Below are 24,939 nucleotides of genomic sequence, written 5' to 3'. Positions count from 1 at the left end.
TCCCTCTAACCTCTATCGCTCCCCTCTTAGTATCAGTTCCTTCTGTCCCTCTAACCTCTATCGCTCCCCTCTTAGTATCAGTACCTTCTGTCCCTCTGTCCCTCTAACCTCTATCGCTCCCCTCTTAGTATCAGTTCCTTCTGTCCCTCTAACCTCTATTGCTCCCCTCTTAGTATCAGTTCCTTCTGTCCCTCTAACCTCTAACCTCTATCGCTCCCCTCTTAGTATCAGTTCCTTCTGTCCCTCTAACCTCTATCGCTCCCCTCTTAGTATCAGTTCCTTCTGTCCCTCTGTCCCTCTAACCTCTATCGCTCCCCTCTTAGTATCAGTTCCTTCTGTGCCTCTAACCTCTATCGCTCCCCTCTTAGTATCAGTTCCTTCTGTCCCTCTAACCTCTATCGCTCCCCTCTTAGTATCAGTTCCTTCTGTCCCTCTAACCTCTATCGCTCCCCTCTTAGTATCAGTTCCTTCTGTCCCTCTGTCCCTCTAACCTCTATCGCTCCCCTCTTAGTATCAGTTCCTTCTGTCCCTCTAACCTCTATCGCTCCCCTCTTAGTATCAGTTCCTTCTGTCCCTCTAACCTCTATCGCTCCCCTCTTAGTATCAGTTCCTTCTGTCCCTCTGTCCCTCTAACCTCTATCGCTCCCCTCTTAGTATCAGTTCCTTCTGTCCCTCTGTCCCTCTAACCTCTATCGCTCCCCTCTTAGTATCAGTTCCTTCTGTCCCTCTAACCTCTATCGCTCCCCTCTTAGTATCAGTTCCTTCTGTCCCTCTAACCTCTATCGCTCCCCTCTTAGTATCAGTTCCTTCTGTCCCTCTAACCTCTATCGCTCCCCTCTTAGTATCAGTTCCTTCTGTCCCTCTAACCTCTAACCTCTATTGCTCCCCTCTTAGTATCAGTTCCCTCTGTCCCTCTAACCTCTATCGCTCCCCTCTTAGTATCAGTTCCTTCTGTCCCTCTAACCTCTAACCTCTATCGCTCCCCTCTTAGTATCAGTTCCTTCTGTCCCTCTAACCTCTATCGCTCCACTCTTAGTATCAGTTCCTTCTGTCCCTCTGTCCCTCTAACCTCTATCGCTCCCCTCTTAGTATCAGTTCCTTCTGTCCCTCTGTCCCTCTAACCTCTATCGCTCCCCTCTTAGTATCAGTTCCTTCTGTCCCTCTAACCTCTATCGCTCCCCTCTTAGTATCAGTTCCTTCTGTCCCTCTAACCTCTATCGCTCCCCTCTTAGTATCAGTACCTTCTGTCCCTCTGTCCCTCTAACCTCTATCGCTCCCCTCTTAGTATCAGTTCCTTCTGTCCCTCTAACCTCTATCGCTCCCCTCTTAGTATCAGTTCCTTCTGTCCCTCTAACCTCTATCGCTCCCTCTTAGTATCAGTTCCTTCTGTCCCTCTGTCCCTCTAACCTCTATCGCTCCCCTCTTAGTATCAGTTCCTTCTGTCCCTCTAACCTCTATCGCTCCCCTCTTAGTATCAGTTCCTTCTGTCCCTCTAACCTCTATCGCTCCCCTCTTAGTATCAGTTCCTTCTGTCCCTCTGTCCCTCTAACCTCTATCGCTCCCCTCTTAGTATCAGTTCCTTCTGTCCCTCTGTCCCTCTAACCTCTATCGCTCCCCTCTTAGTATCAGTTCCTTCTGTCCCTCTAACCTCTATCGCTCCCCTCTTAGTATCAGTTCCTTCTGTCCCTCTAACCTCTATCGCTCCCCTCTTAGTATCAGTTCCTTCTGTCCCTCTAACCTCTATCGCTCCCCTCTTAGTATCAGTTCCTTCTGTCCCTCTAACCTCTAACCTCTATTGCTCCCCTCTTAGTATCAGTTCCCTCTGTCCCTCTAACCTCTATCGCTCCCCTCTTAGTATCAGTTCCTTCTGTCCCTCTAACCTCTAACCTCTCTTAGTATCAGTTCTTCCCTCTCTTATCGTATCAGTTCCTTCTGTCCCTGTCCCTCTAACCTCTATCGCTCCCTCTTAGTATCAGTTCCTTCTGTCCCTCTGTCCCTCTAACCTCTATCGCTCCCCTCTTAGTATCAGTTCCTTCTGTCCCTCTAACCTCTATCGCTCCCTCTTAGTATCAGTTCCTTCTGTCCCTCTAACCTCTATCGCTCCCTCTTAGTATCAGTTCCTTCTGTCCCTCTAACCTCTATCGCTCCCCTCTTAGTATCAGTTCCTTCTGTCCCTCTGTCCCTCTAACCTCTATCGCTCCCCTCTTAGTATCAGTTCCTTCTGTCCCTCTAACCTCTATCGCTCCCCTCTTAGTATCAGTTCCTTCTGTCCCTCTGTCCCTCTAACCTCTATTGCTCCCCTCTTAGTATCAGTTCCTTCTGTCCCTCTAACCTCTAACCTCTATCGCTCCCCTCTTAGTATCAGTTCCTTCTGTCCCTCTAACCTCTATCGCTCCCCTCTTAGTATCAGTTCCTTCTGTCCCTCTGTCCCTCTAACCTCTATCGCTCCCCTCTTAGTATCAGTTCCTTCTGTCCCTCTAACCTCTATCGCTCCCCTCTTAGTATCAGTTCCTTCTGTCCCTCTAACCTCTATCGCTCCCCTCTTAGTATCAGTTCCTTCTGTCCCTCTAACCTCTATCGCTCCCCTCTTAGTATCAGTTCCTTCTGTCCCTCTCTCTAACCTCTATCGCTCCCCTCTTAGTATCAGTTCCTTCTGTCCCTCTAACCTCTATCGCTCCCTCTTAGTATCAGTTCCTTCTGTCCCTCTGTCCCTCTAACCTCTATCGCTCCCCTCTTAGTATCAGTTCCTTCTGTCCCTCTGTCCCTCTAACCTCTATCGCTCCCCTCTTAGTATCAGTTCCTTCTGTCCCTCTAACCTCTATCGCTCCCCTCTTAGTATCAGTTCCTTCTGTCCCTCTAACCTCTATCGCTCCCCTCTTAGTATCAGTTCCTTCTGTCCTCTAACCTCTATCGCTGTATCAGTACCTTCTGTCCCTCTAACCTCTATCGCTCCCCTCTTAGTATCAGTTCCTTCTGTCCTCTAACCTCTATCGCTCCCCTCTTAGTATCAGTTCCTTCTGTCCCTCTAACCTCTATCGCTCCCCTCTTAGTATCAGTTCCTTCTGTCCCTCTAACCTCTATCGCTCCCCTCTTAGTATCAGTTCCTTCTGTCCCTCTAACCTCTATCGCTCCCTCTTAGTATCAGTTCTTCTGTCCCTCTAACCTCTATCGCTCCCCTCTTAGTATCAGTTCCTTCTATCCCTCTAACCTCTAACCTCTATCGCTCCCCTCTTAGTATCAGTTCCTTTTGTCCCTCTAACCTCTATCGCTCCCCTCTTAGTATCAGTTCCTTCTGTCCCTCTAACCTCTATCGCTCCCCTCTTAGTATCAGTTCCTTCTGTCCCTCTAACCTCTATCGCTCCCCTCTTAATATCAGTTCCTTCTGTCCCTCTGTCCCTATAACCTCTATCGCTCCCCTCTTAGTATCAGTTCCTTCTGTCCCTCTGTCCCTCTAACCTCTATCGCTCCCCTCTTAGTATCAGTTCCTTCTGTCCTCTAACCTCTATCGCTCCTCTTAGTATCAGTTCCTTCTGTCCCTCTAACCTCTATCGCTCCCTCTTAGTATCAGTTCCTTCTGTCCCTCTAACCTCTATCGCTCCCTCTTAGTATCAGTACCTTCTGTCCTCTGTCCCTCTAACCTCTATCGCTCCCCTCTTAGTATCAGTTCCTTCTGTCCCTCTAACCTCTATTGCTCCCCTCTTAGTATCAGTTCCTTCTGTCCCTCTAACCTCTAACCTCTATCGCTCCCCTCTTAGTATCAGTTCCTTCTCTGTCCTCTAACCTCTATCGCTCCCCTCTTAGTATCAGTTCCTTCTGTCCTCTGTCCTCTAACCTCTATCGCTCCCCTCTTAGTATCAGTTCCTTCTGTCCTCTAACCTCTATCGCTCCCCTCTTAGTATCAGTTCCTTCTGTCCCTCTAACCTCTATCGCTCCCCTCTTAGTATCAGTTCCTTCTGTCCTCTAACCTCTATCGCTCCCCTCTTAGTATCAGTTCCTTCAGTTCCTTCTGTCCTCTAACCTCTATCGCTCCCTCTTAGTATCAGTTCCTTCTGTCCCTCTAACCTCTATCGCTCCCTCTTAGTATCAGTTCCTTCTGTCCCTCTGTCCCTCTAACCTCTATCTCCCCTCTTAGTATCAGTTCCTTCTGTCCCTCTGTCCCTCTAACCTCTATCGCTCCTCTTAGTATCAGTTCCTTCTGTCCCTCTAACCTCTATCGCTCCCCTCTTAGTATCAGTTCCTTCTGTCCCTCTAACCTCTATCGCTCCCCTCTTAGTATCAGTTCCTTCTGTCCCTCTAACCTCTATCGCTCCCCTCTTAGTATCAGTTCCTTCTGTCCCTCTAACCTCTAACCTCTATTGCTCCCCTCTTAGTATCAGTTCCTTCTGTCCCTCTAACCTCTATCGCTCCCCTCTTAGTATCAGTTCCTTCTGTCCCTCTAACCTCTAACCTCTATCGCTCCCCTCTTAGTATCAGTTCCTTCTGTCCCTCTAACCTCTATCGCTCCCTCTTAGTATCAGTTCCTTCTGTCCCTCTGTCCCTCTAACCTCTATCGCTCCCCTCTTAGTATCAGTTCCTTCTGTCCCTCTGTCCCTCTAACCTCTATCGCTCCCCTCTTAGTATCAGTTCCTTCTGTCCCTCTAACCTCTATCGCTCCCCTCTTAGTATCAGTTCCTTCTGTCCCTCTAACCTCTATCGCTCCCCTCTTAGTATCAGTACCTTCTGTCCCTCTGTCCCTCTAACCTCTATCGCTCCCCTCTTAGTATCAGTTCCTTCTGTCCCTCTAACCTCTATTGCTCCCCTCTTAGTATCAGTTCCTTCTGTCCCTCTAACCTCTAACCTCTATCGCTCCCCTCTTAGTATCAGTTCCTTCTGTCCCTCTAACCTCTATCGCTCCCCTCTTAGTATCAGTTCCTTCTGTCCCTCTGTCCCTCTAACCTCTATTGCTCCCCTCTTAGTATCAGTTCCTTCTGTCCCTCTAACCTCTAACCTCTATCGCTCCCCTCTTAGTATCAGTTCCTTCTGTCCCTCTAACCTCTATCGCTCCCCTCTTAGTATCAGTTCCTTCTGTCCCTCTGTCCCTCTAACCTCTATCGCTCCCCTCTTAGTATCAGTTCCTTCTGTCCCTCTAACCTCTATCGCTCCCTCTTAGTATCAGTTCCTTCTGTCCCTCTAACCTCTATCGCTCCCCTCTTAGTATCAGTTCCTTCTGTCCCTCTAACCTCTATCGCTCCCCTCTTAGTATCAGTTCCTTCTGTCCCTCTGTCCCTCTAACCTCTATCGCTCCCCTCTTAGTATCAGTTCCTTCTGTCCCTCTAACCTCTATCGCTCCCCTCTTAGTATCAGTTCCTTCTGTCCCTCTAACCTCTATCGCTCCCTCTTAGTATCAGTTCCTTCTGTCCCTCTGTCCCTCTAACCTCTATCGCTCCCCTCTTAGTATCAGTTCCTTCTGTCCCTCTGTCCCTCTAACCTCTATCGCTCCCCTCTTAGTATCAGTTCCTTCTGTCCCTCTAACCTCTATCGCTCCCCTCTTAGTATCAGTTCCTTCTGTCCCTCTAACCTCTATCGCTCCCCTCTTAGTATCAGTTCCTTCTGTCCCTCTAACCTCTATCGCTCCCCTCTTAGTATCAGTTCCTTCTGTCCCTCTAACCTCTATCGCTCCCCTCTTAGTATCAGTTCCTTCTGTCCCTCTAACCTCTATATCGCTCCCCTCTTAGTATCAGTTCCTTCTGTCCCTCTAACCTCTATCGCTCCCCTCTTAGTATCAGTTCCTTCTGTCCCTCTAACCTCTATCGCTCCCCTCTTAGTATCAGTTCCTTCTGTCCCTCTAACCTCTATCGCTCCCCTCTTAGTATCAGTTCCTTCTGTCCCTCTAACCTCTATCGCTCCCCTCTTAGTATCAGTTCCTTCTGTCCCTCTAACCTCTATCGCTCCCTCTTAGTATCAGTTCCTTCTGTCCCTCTAACCTCTATCGCTCCCCTCTTAGTATCAGTTCCTTCTGTCCCTCTAACCTCTATCGCTCCCTCTTAGTATCAGTTCCTTCTGTCCCTCTGTCCTCTAACCTCTATCGCTCCCCTCTTAGTATCAGTTCCTTCTGTCCCTCTGTCCTCTAACCTCTATCGCTCCCCTCTTAGTATCAGTTCCTTCTGTCCCTCTAACCTCTATCGCTCCCTCTTAGTATCAGTTCCTCTTCCTCTGTCCCTCTAACCTCTATCGTAGTATCAGTTCCTTCTGTCCCTCTAACCTCTATCGCTCCCCTCTTAGTATCAGTTCCTTCTGTCCCTCTAACCTCTATCGCTCCCCTCTTAGTATCAGTTCCTTCTGTCCCTCTGTCCCTCTAACCTCTATCGCTCCCCTCTTAGTATCAGTTCCTTCTGTCCCTCTAACCTCTATCGCTCCCTCTTAGTATCAGTTCCTTCTGTCCCTCTAACCTCTATCGCTCCCCTCTTAGTATCAGTTCCTTCTGTCCCTCTAACCTCTATCGCTCCCCTCTTAGTATCAGTTCCTTCTGTCCCTCTAACCTCTATCGCTCCCCTCTTAGTATCAGTTCCTTCTGTCCCTCTGTCCCTCTAACCTCTATCGCTCCCCTCTTAGTATCAGTTCCTTCTGTCCCTCTAACCTCTATCGCTCCCCTCTTAGTATCAGTTCCTTCTGTCCCTCTAACCTCTATCGCTCCCCTCTTAGTATCAGTTCCTTCTGTCCCTCTAACCTCTATCGCTCCCCTCTTAGTATCAGTTCCTTCTGTCCCTCTGTCCCTCTAACCTCTATCGCTCCCCTCTTAGTATCAGTTCCTTCTGTCCCTCTAACCTCTATCGCTCCCCTCTTAGTATCAGTTCCTTCTGTCCCTCTAACCTCTAACCTCTATTGCTCCCCTCTTAGTATCAGTTCCTTCTGTCCCTCTAACCTCTATCTCCCCTCTTAGTATCAGTTCCTTCTGTCCCTCTAACCTCTATCGTCCTCTTAGTATCAGTTCCTTCTGTCCCTCTAACCTCTATCGCTCCACTCTTAGTATCAGTTCCTTCTGTCCCTCTGTCCCTCTAACCTCTATCGCTCCCCTCTTAGTATCAGTTCCTTCTGTCCCTCTGTCCCTCTAACCTCTATCGCTCCCCTCTTAGTATCAGTTCCTTCTGTCCTCTAACCTCTATCGCTCCCCTCTTAGTATCAGTTCCTTCTGTCCCTCTAACCTCTATCGCTCCCCTCTTAGTATCAGTTCCTTCTGTCCCTCTAACCTCTATCGCTCCCCTCTTAGTATCAGTTCCTTCTGTCCCTCTGTCCCTCTAACCTCTATCGCTCCCCTCTTAGTATCAGTTCCTTCTGTCCCTCTAACCTCTATTGCTCCCCTCTTAGTATCAGTTCCTTCTGTCCCTCTAACCTCTAACCTCTATCGCTCCCCTCTTAGTATCAGTTCCTTCTGTCCCTCTAACCTCTATCGCTCCCTCTTAGTATCAGTTCCTTCTGTCCCTCTGTCCCTCTAACCTCTATCGCTCCCCTCTTAGTATCAGTTCCTTCTGTCCCTCTAACCTCTATCAGCTCCCCTCTTAGTATCAGTTCCTTCTGTCCCTCTAACCTCTATCGCTCCCCTCTTAGTATCAGTTCCTTCTGTCCTCTAACCTCTATCGCTCCCCTCTTAGTATCAGTTCCTTCTGTCCCTCTGTCCTCTAACCTCTATCGCTCCCTCTTAGTATCAGTTCCTTCTGTCCCTCTAACCTCTATCGCTCCCCTCTTAGTATCAGTTCCTTCTGTCCCTCTAACCTCTATCGCTCCCTCTTAGTATCAGTTCCTTCTGTCCCTCTGTCCTCTAACTCTATCGCTCCCCTCTTAGTATCAGTTCCTTCTGTCCCTCTGTCCCTCTAACCTCTATCGCTCCCCTCTTAGTATCAGTTCAGTCCTCTAACCTCTATCGCTTCAGTTCCTTCTGTCCCTCTAACCTCTATCGCTCCCCTCTTAGTATCAGTTCCTTCTGTCCCTCTAACCTCTAATCAGTTCTCTATTGCTCCCCTCTTAGTATCAGTTCCTTCTGTCCCTCTAACCTCTATCGCTCCCCTCTTAGTATCAGTTCCTTCTGTCCCTCTAACCTCTAACCTCTATTGCTCCCCTCTTAGTATCAGTTCCTTCTGTCCCTCTAACCTCTATCGCTCCCTCTTAGTATCAGTTCCTTCTGTCCCTCTAACCTCTATCGCTCCCCTCTTAGTATCAGTTCCTTCTGTCCCTCTGTCCCTCTACCTCTATCGCTCCCCTCTTAGTATCAGTTCCTTCTGTCCCTCTGTCCTCTAACCTCTATCGCTCCCCTCTTAGTATCAGTTCCTTCTGTCCCTCTAACCTCTATCGCTCCCCTCTTAGTATCAGTTCCTTCTGTCCTCTAACCTCTATCGCTCCCTCTTAGTATCAGTTCCTTCTGTCCCTCTAACCTCTATCGCTCCCCTCTTAGTATCAGTTCCTTCTGTCTGTCCTCTAACCTATCTCCCTCTTAGTATCAGTTCTTCTGTCCCTCTAACCTCTATCGTCCCCTCTTAGTATCAGTTCCTTCTGTCCCTCTAACCTCTATCGCTCCCCTCTTAGTATCAGTTCCTTCTGTCCCTCTAACCTCTATCGCTCCCCTCTTAGTATCAGTTCCTTCTGTCCCTCTGTCCTCTAACCTCTATCGCTCCCCTCTTAGTATCAGTTCCTTCTGTCCCTCTAACCTCTATCGCTCCTCTTAGTATCAGTTCCTTCTGTCCCTCTAACCTCTATCGCTCCCCTCTTAGTATCAGTTCCTTCTGTCCTCTAACCTCTATCGCTCCCCTCTTAGTATCAGTTCCTTCTGTCCCTCTAACCTCTATCGCTCCCTCTTAGTATCAGTTCCTTCTGTCCCTCTAACCTCTATCGCTCCCCTCTTAGTATCAGTTCCTTCTGTCCCTCTGTCCCTCTAACCTCTATCAGTCCCTTCTCTTAGTATCAGTTCCTTCTGTCCTCTAACCTCTATCGCTCCTTAGTATCAGTTCCTTCTGTCCCTCTAACCTCTATCGCTCCCCTCTTAGTATCAGTTCCTTCTGTCCCTCTAACCTCTATCGCTCCCCTCTTAGTATCAGTTCCTTCTGTCCCTCTAACCTCTATCGCTCCCCTCTTAGTATCAGTTCCTTCTGTCCCTCTAACCTCTAACCTCTATCGCTCCCCTCTTAGTATCAGTTCCTTCTGTCCCTCTAACCTCTATCGCTCCCCTCTTAGTATCAGTTCCTTCTGTCCCTCTAACCTCTAACCTCTATCGCTCCCCTCTTAGTATCAGTTCCTTCTGTCCCTCTAACCTCTATCGCTCCCCTCTTAGTATCAGTTCCTTCTGTCCCTCTGTCCCTCTAACCTCTATCGCTCCCCTCTTAGTATCAGTTCCTTCTGTCCTCTGTCCCTCTAACCTCTATCGCTCCCCTCTTAGTATCAGTTCCTTCTGTCCCTCTAACCTCTATCGCTCCCCTCTTAGTATCAGTTCCTTCTGTCCCTCTAACCTCTATCGCTCCCCTCTTAGTATCAGTTCCTTCTGTCCCTCTGTCCCTCTAACCTCTATCGCTCCCTCTTAGTATCAGTTCCTTCTGTCCCTCTAACCTCTATCGCTCCCCTCTTAGTATCAGTTCCTTCTGTCCCAGTCCTTCTGTCCTCTAACCTCTATCGCTCCCCTCTTAGTATCAGTTCCTTCTGTCCCTCTAACCTCTATCGCTCCCCTCTTAGTATCAGTTCCTTCTGTCCCTCTGTCCCTCTAACCTCTATCGCTCCCCTCTTAGTATCAGTTCCTTCTGTCCCTCTAACCTCTATCGCTCCCCTCTTAGTATCAGTTCCTTCTGTCCCTCTAACCTCTATCGCTCCCCTCTTAGTATCAGTTCCTTCTGTCCCTCTCTAACCTCTATCGCTCCCTCTAGTATCAGTTCCTTCTGTCCCTCTAACCTCTATATCAGTTCTCCCCTCTTAGTATCAGTTCCTTCTGTCCCTCTAACCTCTATCGCTCCCCTCTTAGTATCAGTTCCTTCTGTCCTCTAACCTCTATCGCTCCCCTCTTAGTATCAGTTCCTTCTGTCCTCTAAACCTCTATCGCTCCCCTCTTAGTATCAGTTCCTTCTGTCCCTCTAACCTCTATCGCTCCCTCTTAGTATCAGTTCCTTCTGTCCCTCTAACCTCTATCGCTCCCTCTTAGTATCAGTTCCTTCTGTCCCTCTGTCCTAACCTCTATCGCTCCTCTTAGTATCAGTTCCTTCTGTCCCTCTAACCTCTATCGCTCCCTCTTAGTATCAGTTCCTTCTGTCCCTCTGTCCCTAACCTCTATCGCTCCCCTCTTAGTATCAGTTCCTTCTGTCCTCTAACCTCTATCGCTCCCCTCTTAGTATCAGTTCCTTCTGTCCCTCTAACCTCTATCGCTCCCCTCTTAGTATCAGTTCCTTCTGTCCCTCTAACCTCTATCGCTCCCCTCTTAGTATCAGTTCCTTCTGTCCTCTAACCTCTATCGCTCCCTCTTAGTATCAGTTCCTTCTGTCCTCTAACTCTATCGCTCCCCTCTTAGTATCAGTTCCTTCTGTCCCTCTAACCTCTATCGCTCCCCTCTTAGTATCAGTTCCTTCTGTCCCTCTAACCTCTATCGCTCCCCTCTTAGTATCAGTTCCTTCTGTCCTCTAACCTCTATCCTCTATCGCCCCTCTTAGTATCAGTTCCTTCTGTCCCTCTAACCTCTATCGCTCCCCTCTTAGTATCAGTTCCTTCTGTCCCTCTAACCTCTATCGCTCCCCTCTTAGTATCAGTTCCTTCTGTCCCTCTAACCTCTAACCTCTATCGCTCCCCTCTTAGTATCAGTTCCTTCTGTCCCTCTAACCTCTATCGCTCCCCTCTTAGTATCAGTTCCTTCTGTCCTCTAACCTCTATCGCTCCTCTTAGTATCAGTTCCTTCTGTCCCTCTAACCTCTATCGCTCCCCTCTTAGTATCAGTTCCTTCTGTCCTCTAACTCTAACCTCTATCGCTCCCCTCTTAGTATCAGTTCCTTCTGTCCCTCTAACCTCTATCGCTCCCCTCTTAGTATCAGTTCCTTCTGTCCCTCTAACCTCTATCGCTCCCCTCTTAGTATCAGTTCCTTCTGTCCCTCTAACCTCTATCGCTCCCCTCTTAGTATCAGTTCCTTCTGTCCCTCTAACCTCTATCGCTCCCCTCTTAGTATCAGTTCCTTCCTCTGTCCCTCTAACCTCTATCGCTCCCTCTTAGTATCAGTTCCTTCTGTCCCTCTAACCTCTATCGCTCCCTCTTAGTATCAGTTCCTTCTGTCCCTCTGTCCCTCTAACCTCTATCGCTCCCCTCTTAGTATCAGTTCCTTCTGTCCCTCTAACCTCTATCGCTCCCCTCTTAGTATCAGTTCCTTCTGTCCCTCTAACCTCTATCGCTCCCCTCTTAGTATCAGTTCCTTCTGTCCCTCTGTCCTCTAACCTCTATCGCTCCCCTCTTAGTATCAGTTCCTTCTGTCCCTCTAACCTCTATCGCTCCCCTCTTAGTATCAGTTCCTTCTGTCCCTCTAACCTCTATCGCTCCCTCTTAGTATCAGTTCCTTCTGTCCCTCTAACCTCTATCGCTCCCCTCTTAGTATCAGTTCCTTCTGTCCCTCTAACCTCTATCGCTCCCCTCTTAGTATCAGTTCCTTCTGTCCCTCTAACCTCTATCGCTCCCTCTTAGTATCAGTTCCTTCTGTCCTCTAACCTCTATCGCTCCCCTCTTAGTATCAGTTCCTTCTGTCCCTCTAACCTCTATCGCTCCCCTCTTAGTATCAGTTCCTTCTGTCCTCTAACCTCTATCTATCGCTCCCTCTTAGTATCAGTTCCTTCTGTCCCTCTAACCTCTAACCTCTATCGCTCCTCTTAGTATCAGTTCCTTCTGTCCTCTAACCTCTATCGCTCCCTCTTAGTATCAGTTCCTTCTGTCCTCTAACCTCTATCGCTCCCCTCTTAGTATCAGTTCCTTCTGTCCCTCTAACCTCTAACCTCGCTCCCCTCTTAGTATCAGTTCCTTCTGTCCCTAACTCTAACCTCTATCGCTCCCTTAGTATCAGTTCCTTCTGTCCTCTAACCTCTATCGCTCCCCTCTTAGTATCAGTTCCTTCTGTCCCTCTAACCTCTATCGCTCCCCTCTTAGTATCAGTTCCTTCTGTCCCTCTAACCTCTATCTATCGCTCCCCTCTTAGTATCAGTTCCTTCTGTCCCTCTAACCTCTATCGCTCCCCTCTTAGTATCAGTTCCTTCTGTCCCTCTAACCTCTATCGCTCCTCTTAGTATCAGTTCCTTCTGTCCTCTGTCCTCTAACCTCTATCCTCCCCTCTTAGTATCAGTTCCTTCTGTCCCTCTCTAACCTCTATCGCTCCCCTCTTAGTATCAGTTCCTTCTGTCCCTCTAACCTCTATCGCTCCCCTCTTAGTATCAGTTCCTTCTGTCCCTCTAACCTCTATCGCTCCCCTCTTAGTATCAGTTCCTTCCCCTCTGTCCTCTAACCTATCGTAGTATCAGTTCCTTCTGTCCCTCTAACCTCTATCGCTCCCCTCTTAGTATCAGTTCCTTCTGTCCCTCTAACCTCTATCGCTCCCCTCTTAGTATCAGTTCCTTCTGTCCCTCTGTCCTCTAACCTCTATCGCTCCCCTCTTAGTATCAGTTCCTTCTGTCCCTCTAACCTCTATCGCTCCCCTCTTAGTATCAGTTCCTTCTGTCCTCTAACCTCTATCGCTCCCCTCTTAGTATCAGTTCCTTCTGTCCCTCTGTCCCTCTAACCTCTATCGCTCCCCTCTTAGTATCAGTTCCTTCTGTCCCTCTAACCTCTATCGCTCCCCTCTTAGTATCAGTTCCTTCTGTCCCTCTAACCTCTATTGCTCCCCTCTTAGTATCAGTTCCTTCTGTCCCTCTAACCTCTATCGCTCCCCTCTTAGTATCAGTTCCTTCTGTCCCTCTAACCTCTAACCTCTATCGCTCCCTCTTAGTATCAGTTCCTTCTGTCCCTCTAACCTCTATCGCTCCCCTCTTAGTATCAGTTCCTTCTGTCCCTCTGTCCTCTAACCTCTATCGCTCCCCTCTTAGTATCAGTTCCTTCTGTCCCTCTAACCTCTATCGCTCCCCTCTTAGTATCAGTTCCTTCTGTCCTCTAACCTCTATCGCTCCCCTCTTAGTATCAGTTCCTTCTGTCCCTCTAACCTCTATTGCTCCCCTCTTAGTATCAGTTCCTTCTGTCCCTCTAACCTCTATCGCTCCCCTCTTAGTATCAGTTCCTTCTGTCCCTCTAACCTCTAACCTCTATCGCTCCCCTTTAGTATCAGTTCCTTCTGTCCCTCTAACCTCTATCGCTCCCTCTTAGTATCAGTTCCTTCTGTCCCTCTAACCTCTATCGCTCCCTCTTAGTATCAGTTCCTTCTGTCCCTCTAACCTCTAACTTCTATTGCTCCCCTCTTAGTATCAGTTCCTTCTGTCCCTCTAACCTCTATTGCTCCCCTCTTAGTATCAGTTCCTTATATCCCTCTAACCTCTAACCTCTATTGCTCCCCTCTTAGTATCAGTTCCTTCTGTCCCTCTAACCTCTATCGCTCCCCTCTTAGTATCAGTTCCTTCTGTCCCTCTAACCTCTAACCTCTATTGCTCCCCTCTTAGTATCAGTTCCTTCTGTCCCTCTAACCTCTATCGCTCCCCTCTTAGTATCAGTTCCTTCTGTCCCTCTAACCTCTATCGCTCCTCTTAGTATCAGTTCCTTCTGTCCCTCTAACCTCTATTGCTCCCCTCTTAGTATCAGTTCCTTCTGTCCCTCTAACCTCTATCGCTCCCTCTTAGTATCAGTTCCTTCTGTCCCTCTAACCTCTAACCTCTATCGCTCCCCTCTTAGTATCAGTTCCTTCTGTCCTCTAACCTCTATCGCTCCCCTCTTAGTATCAGTTCCTTCTGTCCCTCTAAACTCTATCGCTCCCCTCTTAGTATCAGTTCCTTCTGTCCCTCTAACCTCTATCGCTCCCCTCTTAGTATCAGTTCCTTCTGTCCCTCTAACCTCTATCGCTCCCCTCTTAGTATCAGTTCCTTCTGTCCTCTAACCTCTAACCTCTATCGCTCCCCTCTTAGTATCAGTTCCTTCTGTCCCTCTAACCTCTATCGCTCCCCTCTTAGTATCAGTACCTTCTGTCCCTCTGTCCCTTTAACCTCTATATCGCTCCCCTCTTAGTATCAGTTCCTTCTGTCCCTCTAACCTCTAACCTCTATCGCTCCCCTCTTAGTATCAGTTCCTTCTGTCCCTCTAACCTCTATCGCTCCCCTCTTAGTATCAGTTCCTTCTGTCCTCTAACCTCTATCGCTCCCCTCTTAGTATCAGTTCCTTCTGTCCCTCTAACCTCTATCGCTCCCCTCTTAGTATCAGTTCCTTCTGTCCCTCTAACCTCTATCGCTCCCTCTATCAGTTCCTTCTGTCCTCTGTCCCTCTAACCTCTATCGCCCCTCTTAGTATCAGTTCCTTCTGTCCTCTAACCTCTATCGCTCCCTCTTAGTATCAGTTCCTTCTGTCCCTCTAACCTCTATCGCTCCCCTCTTAGTATCAGTTCCTTCTGTCCCTCTAACCTCTATCGCTCCCCTCTTAGTATCAGTTCCTTCTGTCCCTCTAACCTCTATCGCTCCCCTCTTAGTATCAGTTCCTTCTGTCCCTCTAACCTCTATTGCTCCCTCTTAGTATCAGTTCCTTCTGTCCCTCTAACCTCTATCGCTCCCCTCTTAGTATCAGTTCCTTCTGTCCCTCTAACCTCTAACCTCTATCGCTCCCCTCTTAGTATCAGTTCCTTCTGTCCCTCTAACCTCTATCGCTCCCCTCTTAGTATCAGTTCCTTCTGTCCCTCTAAACTCTATCGCTCCCCTCTTAGTATCAGTTCCTTCTGTCCCTCTAACCTCTATCGCTCCCCTCTTAGTATCAGTTCCTTCTGTCCTCTAACCTCTATCGCTCCCCTCTTAGTATCAGTTCCTTCTGTCCCTCTAACCTCTAACCTCTATCGCTCCCTCTTAGTATCAGTTCCTTCTGTCCCTCTAACCTCTATCGCTCCCCTCTTAGTATCAGTTCCTTCTGTCCCTCTAACCTCTATCGCTCCCTCTTAGTATCAGTTCCTTCTGTCCCTCTAACCTCTAACCTCTATCGCTCCCCTCTTAGTATCAGTTCCTTCTGTCCCTCTAACCTCTATCGCTCCCTCTTAGTATCAGTTCCTTCTGTTCCTCTGTCCTCTAACCTCTATCGCTCCCCTCTTAGTATCAGTTCCTTCTGTCCCTCTAACCTCTATCGCTCCCCTCTTAGTATCAGTTCCTTCTGTCCCTCTAACCTCTATCGCTCCCCTCTTAGTATCAGTACCTTCTGTCCCTCTGTCCCTTTAACCTCTATCGCTCCCCTCTTAGTATCAGTTCCTTCTGTCCCTCTAACCTCTATTGCTCCCCTCTTAGTATCAGTTCCTTCTGTCCCTCTAACCTCTAACCTCTATCGCTCCCCTCTTAGTATCAGTTCCTTCTGTCCCTCTAACCTCTATCGCTCCCCTCTTAGTATCAGTTCCTTCTGTCCCTCTAACCTCTATCGCTCCCCTCTTAGTATCAGTTCCTTCTGTCCCTCTGTCCCTCTAACCTCTATCGCTCCCCTCTTAGTATCAGTTCCTTCTGTCCTCTAACCTCTATCGCTCCCCTCTTAGTATCAGTTCCTTCTGTCCCTCTAACCTCTATCGCTCCCTCTTAGTATCAGTTCCTTCTGTCCCTCTAACCTCTATCGCTCCCCTCTTAGTATCAGTTCCTTCTGTCCTCTAACCTCTATCGCTCCCTCTTAGTATCAGTTCCTTCTGTCCCTCTAACCTCTATTGCTCCCCTCTTAGTATCAGTTCCCTCTGTCCCTCTAACCTCTATCGCTCCCCTCTTAGTATCAGTTCCTTCTGTCCCTCTAACCTCTAACCTCTATCGCTCCCCTCTTAGTATCAGTTCCTTCTGTCCCTCTAACCTCTATCGCTCCCCTCTTAGTATCAGTTCCTTCTGTCCCTCTAAACTCTATCGCTCCCCTCTTAGTATCAGTTCCTTCTGTCCCTCTAACCTCTATCGCTCCCCTCTTAGTATCAGTTCCTTCTGTCCCTCTAACCTCTATCGCTCCCCTCTTAGTATCAGTTCCTTCTGTCCCTCTAACCTCTAACCTCTATCGCTCCCCTCTTAGTATCAGTTCCTTCTGTCCCTCTAACCTCTATCGCTCCCCTCTTAGTATCAGTTCCTTCTGTCCTCTAACCTCTATCGCTCCCCTCTTAGTATCAGTTCCTTCTGTCCCTCTAACCTCTAACCTCTATCGCTCCCCTCTTAGTATCAGTTCCTTCTGTCCCTCTAACCTCTATTGCTCCCCTCTTAGTATCAGTTCCTCTGTCCTCTAACCTCTATCGCTCCCCTCTTAGTATCAGTTCCTTCTGTCCCTCTAACCTCTATCGCTCCCCTCTTAGTATCAGTTCCTTCTGTCCCTCTGTCCTCTAACCTCTATCGCTCCCCTCTTAGTATCAGTTCCTTCTGTCCCTCTAACCTCTATCGCTCCCCTCTTAGTATCAGTTCCTTCTGTCCCTCTAACCTCTATCGCTCCCCTCTTAGTATCAGTTCCTTCTGTCCCTCTAACCTCTATCGCTCCCCTCTTAGTATCAGTTCCTTCTGTCCCTCTGTCCTCTAACCTCTATCGCTCCCCTCTTAGTATCAGTTCCTTCTGTCCCTCTAACCTCTATCGCTCCCCTCTTAGTATCAGTTCCTTCTGTCCTCTAACCTCTATCGCTCCCCTCTTAGTATCAGTTCCTTCTGTCCCTCTGTCCTCTAACCTCTATCGCTCCCCTCTTAGTATCAGTTCCTTCTGTCCCTCTAACCTCTATCGCTCCCCTCTTAGTATCAGTTCCTTCTGTCCCTCTAACCTCTATCGCTCCCCTCTTAGTATCAGTTCCTTCTGTCCCTCTGTCCCTCTAACCTCTATCGCTCCCCTCTTAGTATCAGTTCCTTCTGTCCCTCTAACCTCTATCGCTCCCCTCTTAGTATCAGTTCCTTCTGTCCCTCTAACCTCTATCGCTCCCCTCTTAGTATCAGTTCCTTCTGTCCCTCTAACCTCTATTGCTCCCCTCTTAGTATCAGTTCCCTCTGTCCCTCTAACCTCTATCGCTCCCCTCTTAGTATCAGTTCCTTCTGTCCCTCTAACCTCTAACCTCTATCGCTCCCCTCTTAGTATCAGTTCCTTCTGTCCCTCTAACCTCTATCGCTCCCCTCTTAGTATCAGTTCCTTCTGTCCCTCTGTCCCTCTAACCTCTATCGCTCCCCTCTTAGTATCAGTTCCTTCTGTCCCTCTAACCTCTATCGCTCCCCTCTTAGTATCAGTTCCTTCTGTCCTCTAACCTCTATCGCTCCCTCTTAGTATCAGTTCCTTCTGTCCCTCTAACCTCTATTGCTCCCCTCTTAGTATCAGTTCCCTCTGTCCCTCTAACCTCTATCGCTCCCCTCTTAGTATCAGTTCCTTCTGTCCCTCTAACCTCTAACCTCTATCGCTCCCCTCTTAGTATCAGTTCCTTCTGTCCCTCTAACCTCTATCGCTCCCCTCTTAGTATCAGTTCCTTCTGTCCCTCTAACCTCTATCGCTCCCCTCTTAGTATCAGTTCCTTCTGTCCCTCTAACCTCTAACTTCTATTGCTCCCCTCTTAGTATCAGTTCCTTCTGTCCCTCTAACCTCTATTGCTCCCCTCTTAGTATCAGTTCCTTATATCCCTCTAACCTCTAACCTCTATTGCTCCCCTCTTAGTATCAGTTCCTTCTGTCCCTCTAACCTCTATCGCTCCCCTCTTAGTATCAGTTCCTTCTGTCCCTCTAACCTCTAACCTCTATTGCTCCCCTCTTAGTATCAGTTCCTTCTGTCCCTCTAACCTCTATCGCTCCCCTCTTAGTATCAGTTCCTTCTGTCCCTCTAACCTCTATCGCTCCCCTCTTAGTATCAGTTCCTTCTGTCCCTCTAACCTCTATTGCTCCCCTCTTAGTATCAGTTCCCTCTGTCCCTCTAACCTCTATCGCTCCCCTCTTAGTATCAGTTCCTTCTGTCCCTCTAACCTCTAACCTCTATCGCTCCCCTCTTAGTATCAGTTCCTTCTGTCCCTCTAACCTCTATCGCTCCCCTCTTAGTATCAGTTCCTTCTGTCCCTCTAAACTCTATCGCTCCCCTCTTAGTATCAGTTCCTTCTGTCCCTCTAACCTCTATCGCTCCCCTCTTAGTATCAGTTCCTTCTGTCCCTCTAACCTCTATCGCTCCCCTCTTAGTATCAGTTCCTTCTGTCCCTCTAACCTCTAACCTCTATCGCTCCCCTCTTAGTATCAGTTCCTTCTGTCCCTCTAACCTCTATCGCTCCCCTCTTAGTATCAGTTCCTTCTGTCCCTCTAACCTCTATCGCTCCCCTCTTAGTATCAGTTCCTTCTGTCCCTCTAACCTCTAACCTCTATCGCTCCCCTCTTAGTATCAGTTCCTTCTGTCCCTCTAACCTCTAACCTCTATTGCTCCCCTCTTAGTATCAGTTCCCTCTGTCCCTCTAACCTCTATCGCTCCCCTCTTAGTATCAGTTCCTTCTGTCCCTCTAACCTCTATCGCTCCCCTCTTAGTATCAGTTCCTTCTGTCCCTCTGTCCCTCTAACCTCTATCGCTCCCCTCTTAGTATCAGTTCCTTCTGTCCCTCTAACCTCTATCGCTCCCCTCTTAGTATCAGTTCCTTCTGTCCCTCTAACCTCTATCGCTCCCCTCTTAGTATCAGTTCCTTCTGTCCCTCTGTCCCTCTAACCTCTATCGCTCCCCTCTTAGTATCAGTTCCTTCTGTCCCTCTAACCTATATCGCTCCCCTCTTAGTATCAGTTCCTTCTGTCCCTCTAACCTCTATCGCTCCCCTCTTAGTATCAGTTCCTTCTGTCCCTCTGTCCCTCTAACCTCTATCGCTCCCCTCTTAGTATCAGTTCCTTCTGTCCCTCTAACCTCTATCGCTCCCTCTTAGTATCAGTTCCTTCTGTCCCTCTAACCTCTATCGCTCCCCTCTTAGTATCAGTTCCTTCTGTCCCTCTAACCTCTATTGCTCCCCTCTTAGTATCAGTTCCCTCTGTCCCTCTAACCTCTATCGCTCCCCTCTTAGTATCAGTTCCTTCTGTCCCTCTAACCTCTAACCTCTATCGCTCCCCTCTTAGTATCAGTTCCTTCTGTCCCTCTAACCTCTATCGCTCCCCTCTTAGTATCAGTTCCTTCTGTCCCTCTAACCTCTATCGCTCCCCTCTTAGTATCAGTTCCTTCTGTCCCTCTAACCTCTAACTTCTATTGCTCCCCTCTTAGTATCAGTTCCTTCTGTCCCTCTAACCTCTATTGCTCCCCTCTTAGTATCAGTTCCTTCTATCCCTCTAACCTCTAACCTCTATTGCTCCCCTCTTAGTATCAGTTCCTTCTGTCCCTCTAACCTCTATCGCTCCCCTCTTAGTATCAGTTCCTTCTGTCCCTCTAACCTCTAACCTCTATTGCTCCCCTCTTAGTATCAGTTCCTTCTGTCCCTCTAACCTCTATCGCTCCTCTCTTAGTATCAGTTCCTTCTGTCCCTCTAACCTCTATCGCTCCCCTCTTAGTATCAGTTCCTTCTGTCCCTCTAACCTCTATTGCTCCCCTCTTAGTATCAGTTCCTTCTGTCCCTCTAACCTCTATTGCTCCCCTCTTAGTATCAGTTCCTTCTGTCCCTCTGACCTCTAACCTCTATTGCTCCCCTCTTAGTATCAGTTCCTTCTGTCCCTTTAACCTCTATCGCTCCCCTCTTAGTATCAGTTCCTTCTGTCCCTCTGTCCCTCTAACCTCTATCGCTCCCCTCTTAGTATCAGTTCCTTCTGTCCCTCTAACCTCTATCGCTCCCTCTTAGTATCAGTTCCTTCTGTCCCTCTGTCCCTCTAACCTCTATCGCTCCCCTCTTAGTATCAGTTCCTTCTGTCCCTCTAACCTCTATCGCTCCCCTCTTAGTATCAGTTCCTTCTGTCCCTCTGTCCCTCTAACCTCTATCGCTCCCCTCTTAGTATCAGTTCCTTCTGTCCCTCTAACCTCTATCGCTCCCCTCTTAGTATCAGTTCCTTCTGTCCCTCTAACCTCTATCGCTCCCCTCTTAGTATCAGTTCCTTCTGTCCCTCTAACCTCTATCGCTCCCCTCTTAGTATCAGTTCCTTCTGTCCCTCTGTCCCTCTAACCTCTATCGCTCCCTCTTAGTATCAGTTCCTTCTGTCCCTCTAACCTCTATCGCTCCCCTCTTAGTATCAGTTCCTTCTGTCCCTCTAACCTCTATCGCTCCCCTCTTAGTATCAGTTCCTTCTGTCCCTCTAACCTCTATCAGTTCTCCCCTCTTAGTATCAGTTCCTTCTGTCCCTCTAACCTCTATTGCTCCCCTCTTAGTATCAGTTCCTGTCCCTCTAACCTCTATCGCTCCCTCTTAGTATCAGTTCCTTCTGTCCCTCTAACCTCTAACCTCTATCGCTCCCCTCTTAGTATCAGTTCCTTCTGTCCCTCTAACCTCTATCGCTCCCCTCTTAGTATCAGTTCCTTCTGTCCCTCTAAACTCTATCGCTCCCCTCTTAGTATCAGTTCCTTCTGTCCCTCTAACCTCTATCTATCGCCCCTCTTAGTATCAGTTCCTTCTGTCCCTCTAACCTCTATCGCTCCCCTCTTAGTATCAGTTCCTTCTGTCCCTCTAACCTCTAACCTCTATCGCTCCCCTCTTAGTATCAGTTCCTTCTGTCCCTCTAACCTCTATCGCTCCCCTCTTAGTATCAGTTCCTTCTGTCCCTCTAACCTCTATCGCTCCCCTCTTAGTATCAGTTCCTTCTGTCCCTCTAACCTCTAACCTCTATCGCTCCCTTAGTATCAGTTCCTTCTGTCCCTCTAACCTCTAACCTTCCTTCTCAGTCCCTGTCCCTCTAACCTCTAACCTCTCCCTCCCTCTTAGTATCAGTTCCTTCTGTCCCTCTGTCCTCTAACCTCTATCGCTCCCCTCTTAGTATCCCTCTAACCTTCCTTCTTAGTCCTGTCCCTCTAACCTCTATCGCTCCCCTCTTAGTATCAGTTCCTTCTGTCCCTCTGTCCCTCTAACCTCTATCGCTCCCCTCTTAGTATCAGTTCCTTCTGTCCCTCTAACCTATATCGCTCCCCTCTTAGTATCAGTTCCTTCTGTCCCTCTAACCTCTATCGCTCCCCTCTTAGTATCAGTTCCTTCTGTCCCTCTGTCCCTCTAACCTCTATCGCTCCCCTCTTAGTATCAGTTCCTTCTGTCCCTCTAACCTCTATCGCTCCCCTCTTAGTATCAGTTCCTTCTGTCCCTCTAACCTCTATCGCTCCCCTCTTAGTATCAGTTCCTTCTGTCCCTCTAACCTCTATTGCTCCCCTCTTAGTATCAGTTCCCTCTGTCCCTCTAACCTCTATCGCTCCCCTCTTAGTATCAGTTCCTTCTGTCCCTCTAACCTCTAACCTCTATCGCTCCCCTCTTAGTATCAGTTCCTTCTGTCCCTCTAACCTCTATCGCTCCCCTCTTAGTATCAGTTCCTTCTGTCCCTCTAACCTCTATCGCTCCCCTCTTAGTATCAGTTCCTTCTATCCCTCTAACCTCTAACCTCTATTGCTCCCCTCTTAGTATCAGTTCCTTCTGTCCCTCTAACCTCTATCACTCCCCTCTTAGTATCAGTTCCTTCTGTCCCTCTAACCTCTAACCTCTATTGCTCCCCTCTTAGTATCAGTTCCTTCTGTCCCTCTAACCTCTATCGCTCCTCTCTTAGTATCAGTTCCTTCTGTCCCTCTAACCTCTATCGCTCCCCTCTTAGTATCAGTTCCTTCTGTCCCTCTAACCTCTATTGCTCCCCTCTTAGTATCAGTTCCTTCTGTCCCTCTAACCTCTATTGCTCCCCTCTTAGTATCAGTTCCTTCTGTCCCTCTGACCTCTAACCTCTATTGCTCCCCTCTTAGTATCAGTTCCTTCTGTCCCTTTAACCTCTATCGCTCCCCTCTTAGTATCAGTTCCTTCTGTCCCTCTGTCCCTCTAACCTCTATCGCTCCCCTCTTAGTATCAGTTCCTTCTGTCCCTCTAACCTCTATCGCTCCCCTCTTAGTATCAGTTCCTTCTGTCCCTCTGTCCCTCTAACCTCTATCGCTCCCCTCTTAGTATCAGTTCCTTCTGTCCCTCTAACCTCTATCGCTCCCCTCTTAGTATCAGTTCCTTCTGTCCCTCTGTCCCTCTAACCTCTATCGCTCCCCTCTTAGTATCAGTTCCTTCTGTCCCTCTAACCTCTATCGCTCCCCTCTTAGTATCAGTTCCTTCTGTCCCTCTAACCTCTATCGCTCCCCTCTTAGTATCAGTTCCTTCTGTCCTCTAACCTCTATCGCTCCCCTCTTAGTATCAGTTCCTTCTGTCCCTCTGTCCCTCTAACCTCTATCGCTCCCCTCTTAGTATCAGTTCCTTCTGTCCCTCTAACCTCTATCGCTCCCCTCTTAGTATCAGTTCCTTCTGTCCCTCTAACCTCTATCGCTCCCCTCTTAGTATCAGTTCCTTCTGTCCCTCTGTCCCTCTAACCTCTATCGCTCCCCTCTTAGTATCAGTTCCTTCTGTCCCTCTAACCTCTATCGCTCCCCTCTTAGTATCAGTTCCTTCTGTCCCTCTAACCTCTATCGCTCCCCTCTTAGTATCAGTTCCTTCTGTCCCTCTAACCTCTATCGCTCCCCTCTTAGTATCAGTACCTTCTGTCCCTCTAACCTCTATCCTCTAACCTCTGACCTCCAACCCAGGGATCATCAACTAGCGGATGGTCGGGGGGCCGGAACATAATTACATATAATCTGTAGACTGCAAATTGAATGCAAGAAGCCCAAACAAATATAAAATTTGACTAAAACATAATCATTTCAAACCTTACATTTGTATACGATCAGATGTGTTTCTATTGGGGAACATTTTTTATTTTAAAATCACTTGGAGCTTGGAGTCTTTTATGTCCCCCAAAAAGAATATACATATGTTTTGCTCAGAAAACTCGGGGGGACAAATTAAACCACCAAACCGCCAGTATGCGCTAACCTCTATACCCGCTTAGTATCAGTTCCTTCTGTCCCTCTGTCCTTCTAACTTCTATTAACCAATCTCTCTACCTCCTCTCCCCCCCCCCCCCCCCCGCTTCACCTGTCCCTTCCCTCTGCCATCTCTTCTCCTACACCCCCCCCCCCTCCTCCTCCTCACCAGCTTTGACTCTGATGTTCGGGCTGCGGATCTTGCCAGCCTGGTTCTCTGCGGTGCAGAAGTAGTCGTTGTCGTGGATGTAGGAGTTGAAGGCAGAGGGAGAGAAGGGGTAGAGTTGGAGGGTGCCATTGGCATGGACATGACGGATGTGGGGCACGTCGTAGATGTCATCGCCGGTGGCCAGGTACCAGCGCAGGATGGCGGTGGGGGTGCCGCCCGCCGGACAGGGCAGAGACACCCCCACCGAGCTGGAGTAGGTCAGCCTCTGGAGGGACGCGTTCACAAAGTACAGCCTGGTAGAGCCCACATCCTCACTGTGTACTGCATGGGGAGAGAGATATCACAGTCAGTAATAAGTAGTGTAGAGAGAAGAACAGTAGAACTGTAGAACAATAGAACTGTAGAACAGTACAACTGTAGAACAGTAGAACAGTAAAACTGTAGAACAATAGAACAGTAGAACAGTAAAACTGTAGAACAATAGAACAGTAAAACTGTAGAACAATAGAAAAGTAGAAAAGTAAAACTGTAGAACAATAGAACAGTAGAACAGTAGAACAGTAAAACTGTAGAACAATAGAACAGTAGAACAGTAAAACTGTAGAACAATAGAACAGTAGAACAGTAAAACTGTAGAATAGTAGAACAGTAAAACTGTAGAACAGTAGAACAGTAAAACTGTAGAACAGTAGAACAGTAAAACTGTAGAATAGTAGAACAGTAAAACTGTAGAAGAGTAGAACTGTAGAACAATAGAACAGTAGGACTGTAGAACAATAAAACTGTAGAACAGAAGAACAGTAGAACAGTAAAACTGTAGAACAGTAGAACTGTAGAACAATAGAACAGTAAAACTGTAGAACATTAAAAACTGTAGAACTGTAGAACTGTAGAACAGTAGAAATGTAGAACTGTAGTAGAACTGTAGAACTGTAGTAGAACTGTAGAACTGTAAAACAGTAGAACTGTAGTAGAACAGTAGAACCATAGAACTGTAGAACAGTAGAACAGTAGAACTGTAGAACCGTAGAACAGTAGAACAGTAGAATAGTAGAACTGTAGTAGAACAGTAGAACAGTAGAATAGTAGAACTGTAGAACAGTAGAATAGTAGAACAGTGGAACAGTAGAACTGTAGAACTGTAGTAGAACAGTAGAACTGTAGTAGAACTGTAGAACAGTAGAACAGTAGCACTGTAGTAGAACAATAGAACAGTGGAACTGTAGAACAGTAGAACAGTAGAACTGTAGTAGAACTAATAGAACTGTAGAATAGTAGAACTGTAGAACAGTAGAACTGTATAAGCAAAGTGTCACTGTTGTAAAATAACAGGTGAGGAACTGCTTGAAAAACACACTGTTGAGCACCATATTCAAAACACACATCTGGAAAAACGCCCAGGTGTTATTCAATGGGCGGAAGGGTAGCCTAGTGGTTAGAGTGTTGGACTAGTAACCGAAAGGTTGCAAGTTCAAATCCCCGAGCTGACAAGGTTCTGCCCCTGAACAGGCAGAACCCACTGTTTGTGGGCTGTCATTGAAAATAAGAATTTGTTCTGACTTGCCTAGTTAAAAAAAAAATAGTTCAATTAAAGTCATAATAAATTAAACTGAATAGTAATAAACAGATGTAACAGACAGGAAGGATAAGAATGCCCTTCAAATGTGGAGCAAAATAATCAGAACAAATGTATGTCAAATGT

At 47.9% G+C, this 24,939-nt stretch overlaps 1 protein-coding gene across 1 annotated transcript in view; it reads right to left on the bottom strand.

Moving 5' to 3' along the window:
* The window catches only part of LOC115136267 (cell adhesion molecule DSCAML1-like), a 199,125-nt gene that overhangs the window by 161,440 nt on the left and 12,746 nt on the right, over positions 1–24,939 (bottom strand). The window contains exon 2 of the mRNA XM_065023665.1: positions 23,238–23,558. Within this exon, the coding sequence (XP_064879737.1) occupies positions 23,238–23,558 (321 nt within the window). The remainder of the gene's footprint in view (positions 1–23,237; positions 23,559–24,939) is intronic.

Source organism: Oncorhynchus nerka, linkage group LG10 (assembly GCF_034236695.1).
Source record: "Oncorhynchus nerka isolate Pitt River linkage group LG10, Oner_Uvic_2.0, whole genome shotgun sequence".
Classification (NCBI taxonomy): Eukaryota; Metazoa; Chordata; class Actinopteri; order Salmoniformes; family Salmonidae; genus Oncorhynchus; species Oncorhynchus nerka.
Note: the sequence above shows the minus strand (reverse complement) of the source record. Positions and strands in the feature narration are given on the sequence as shown.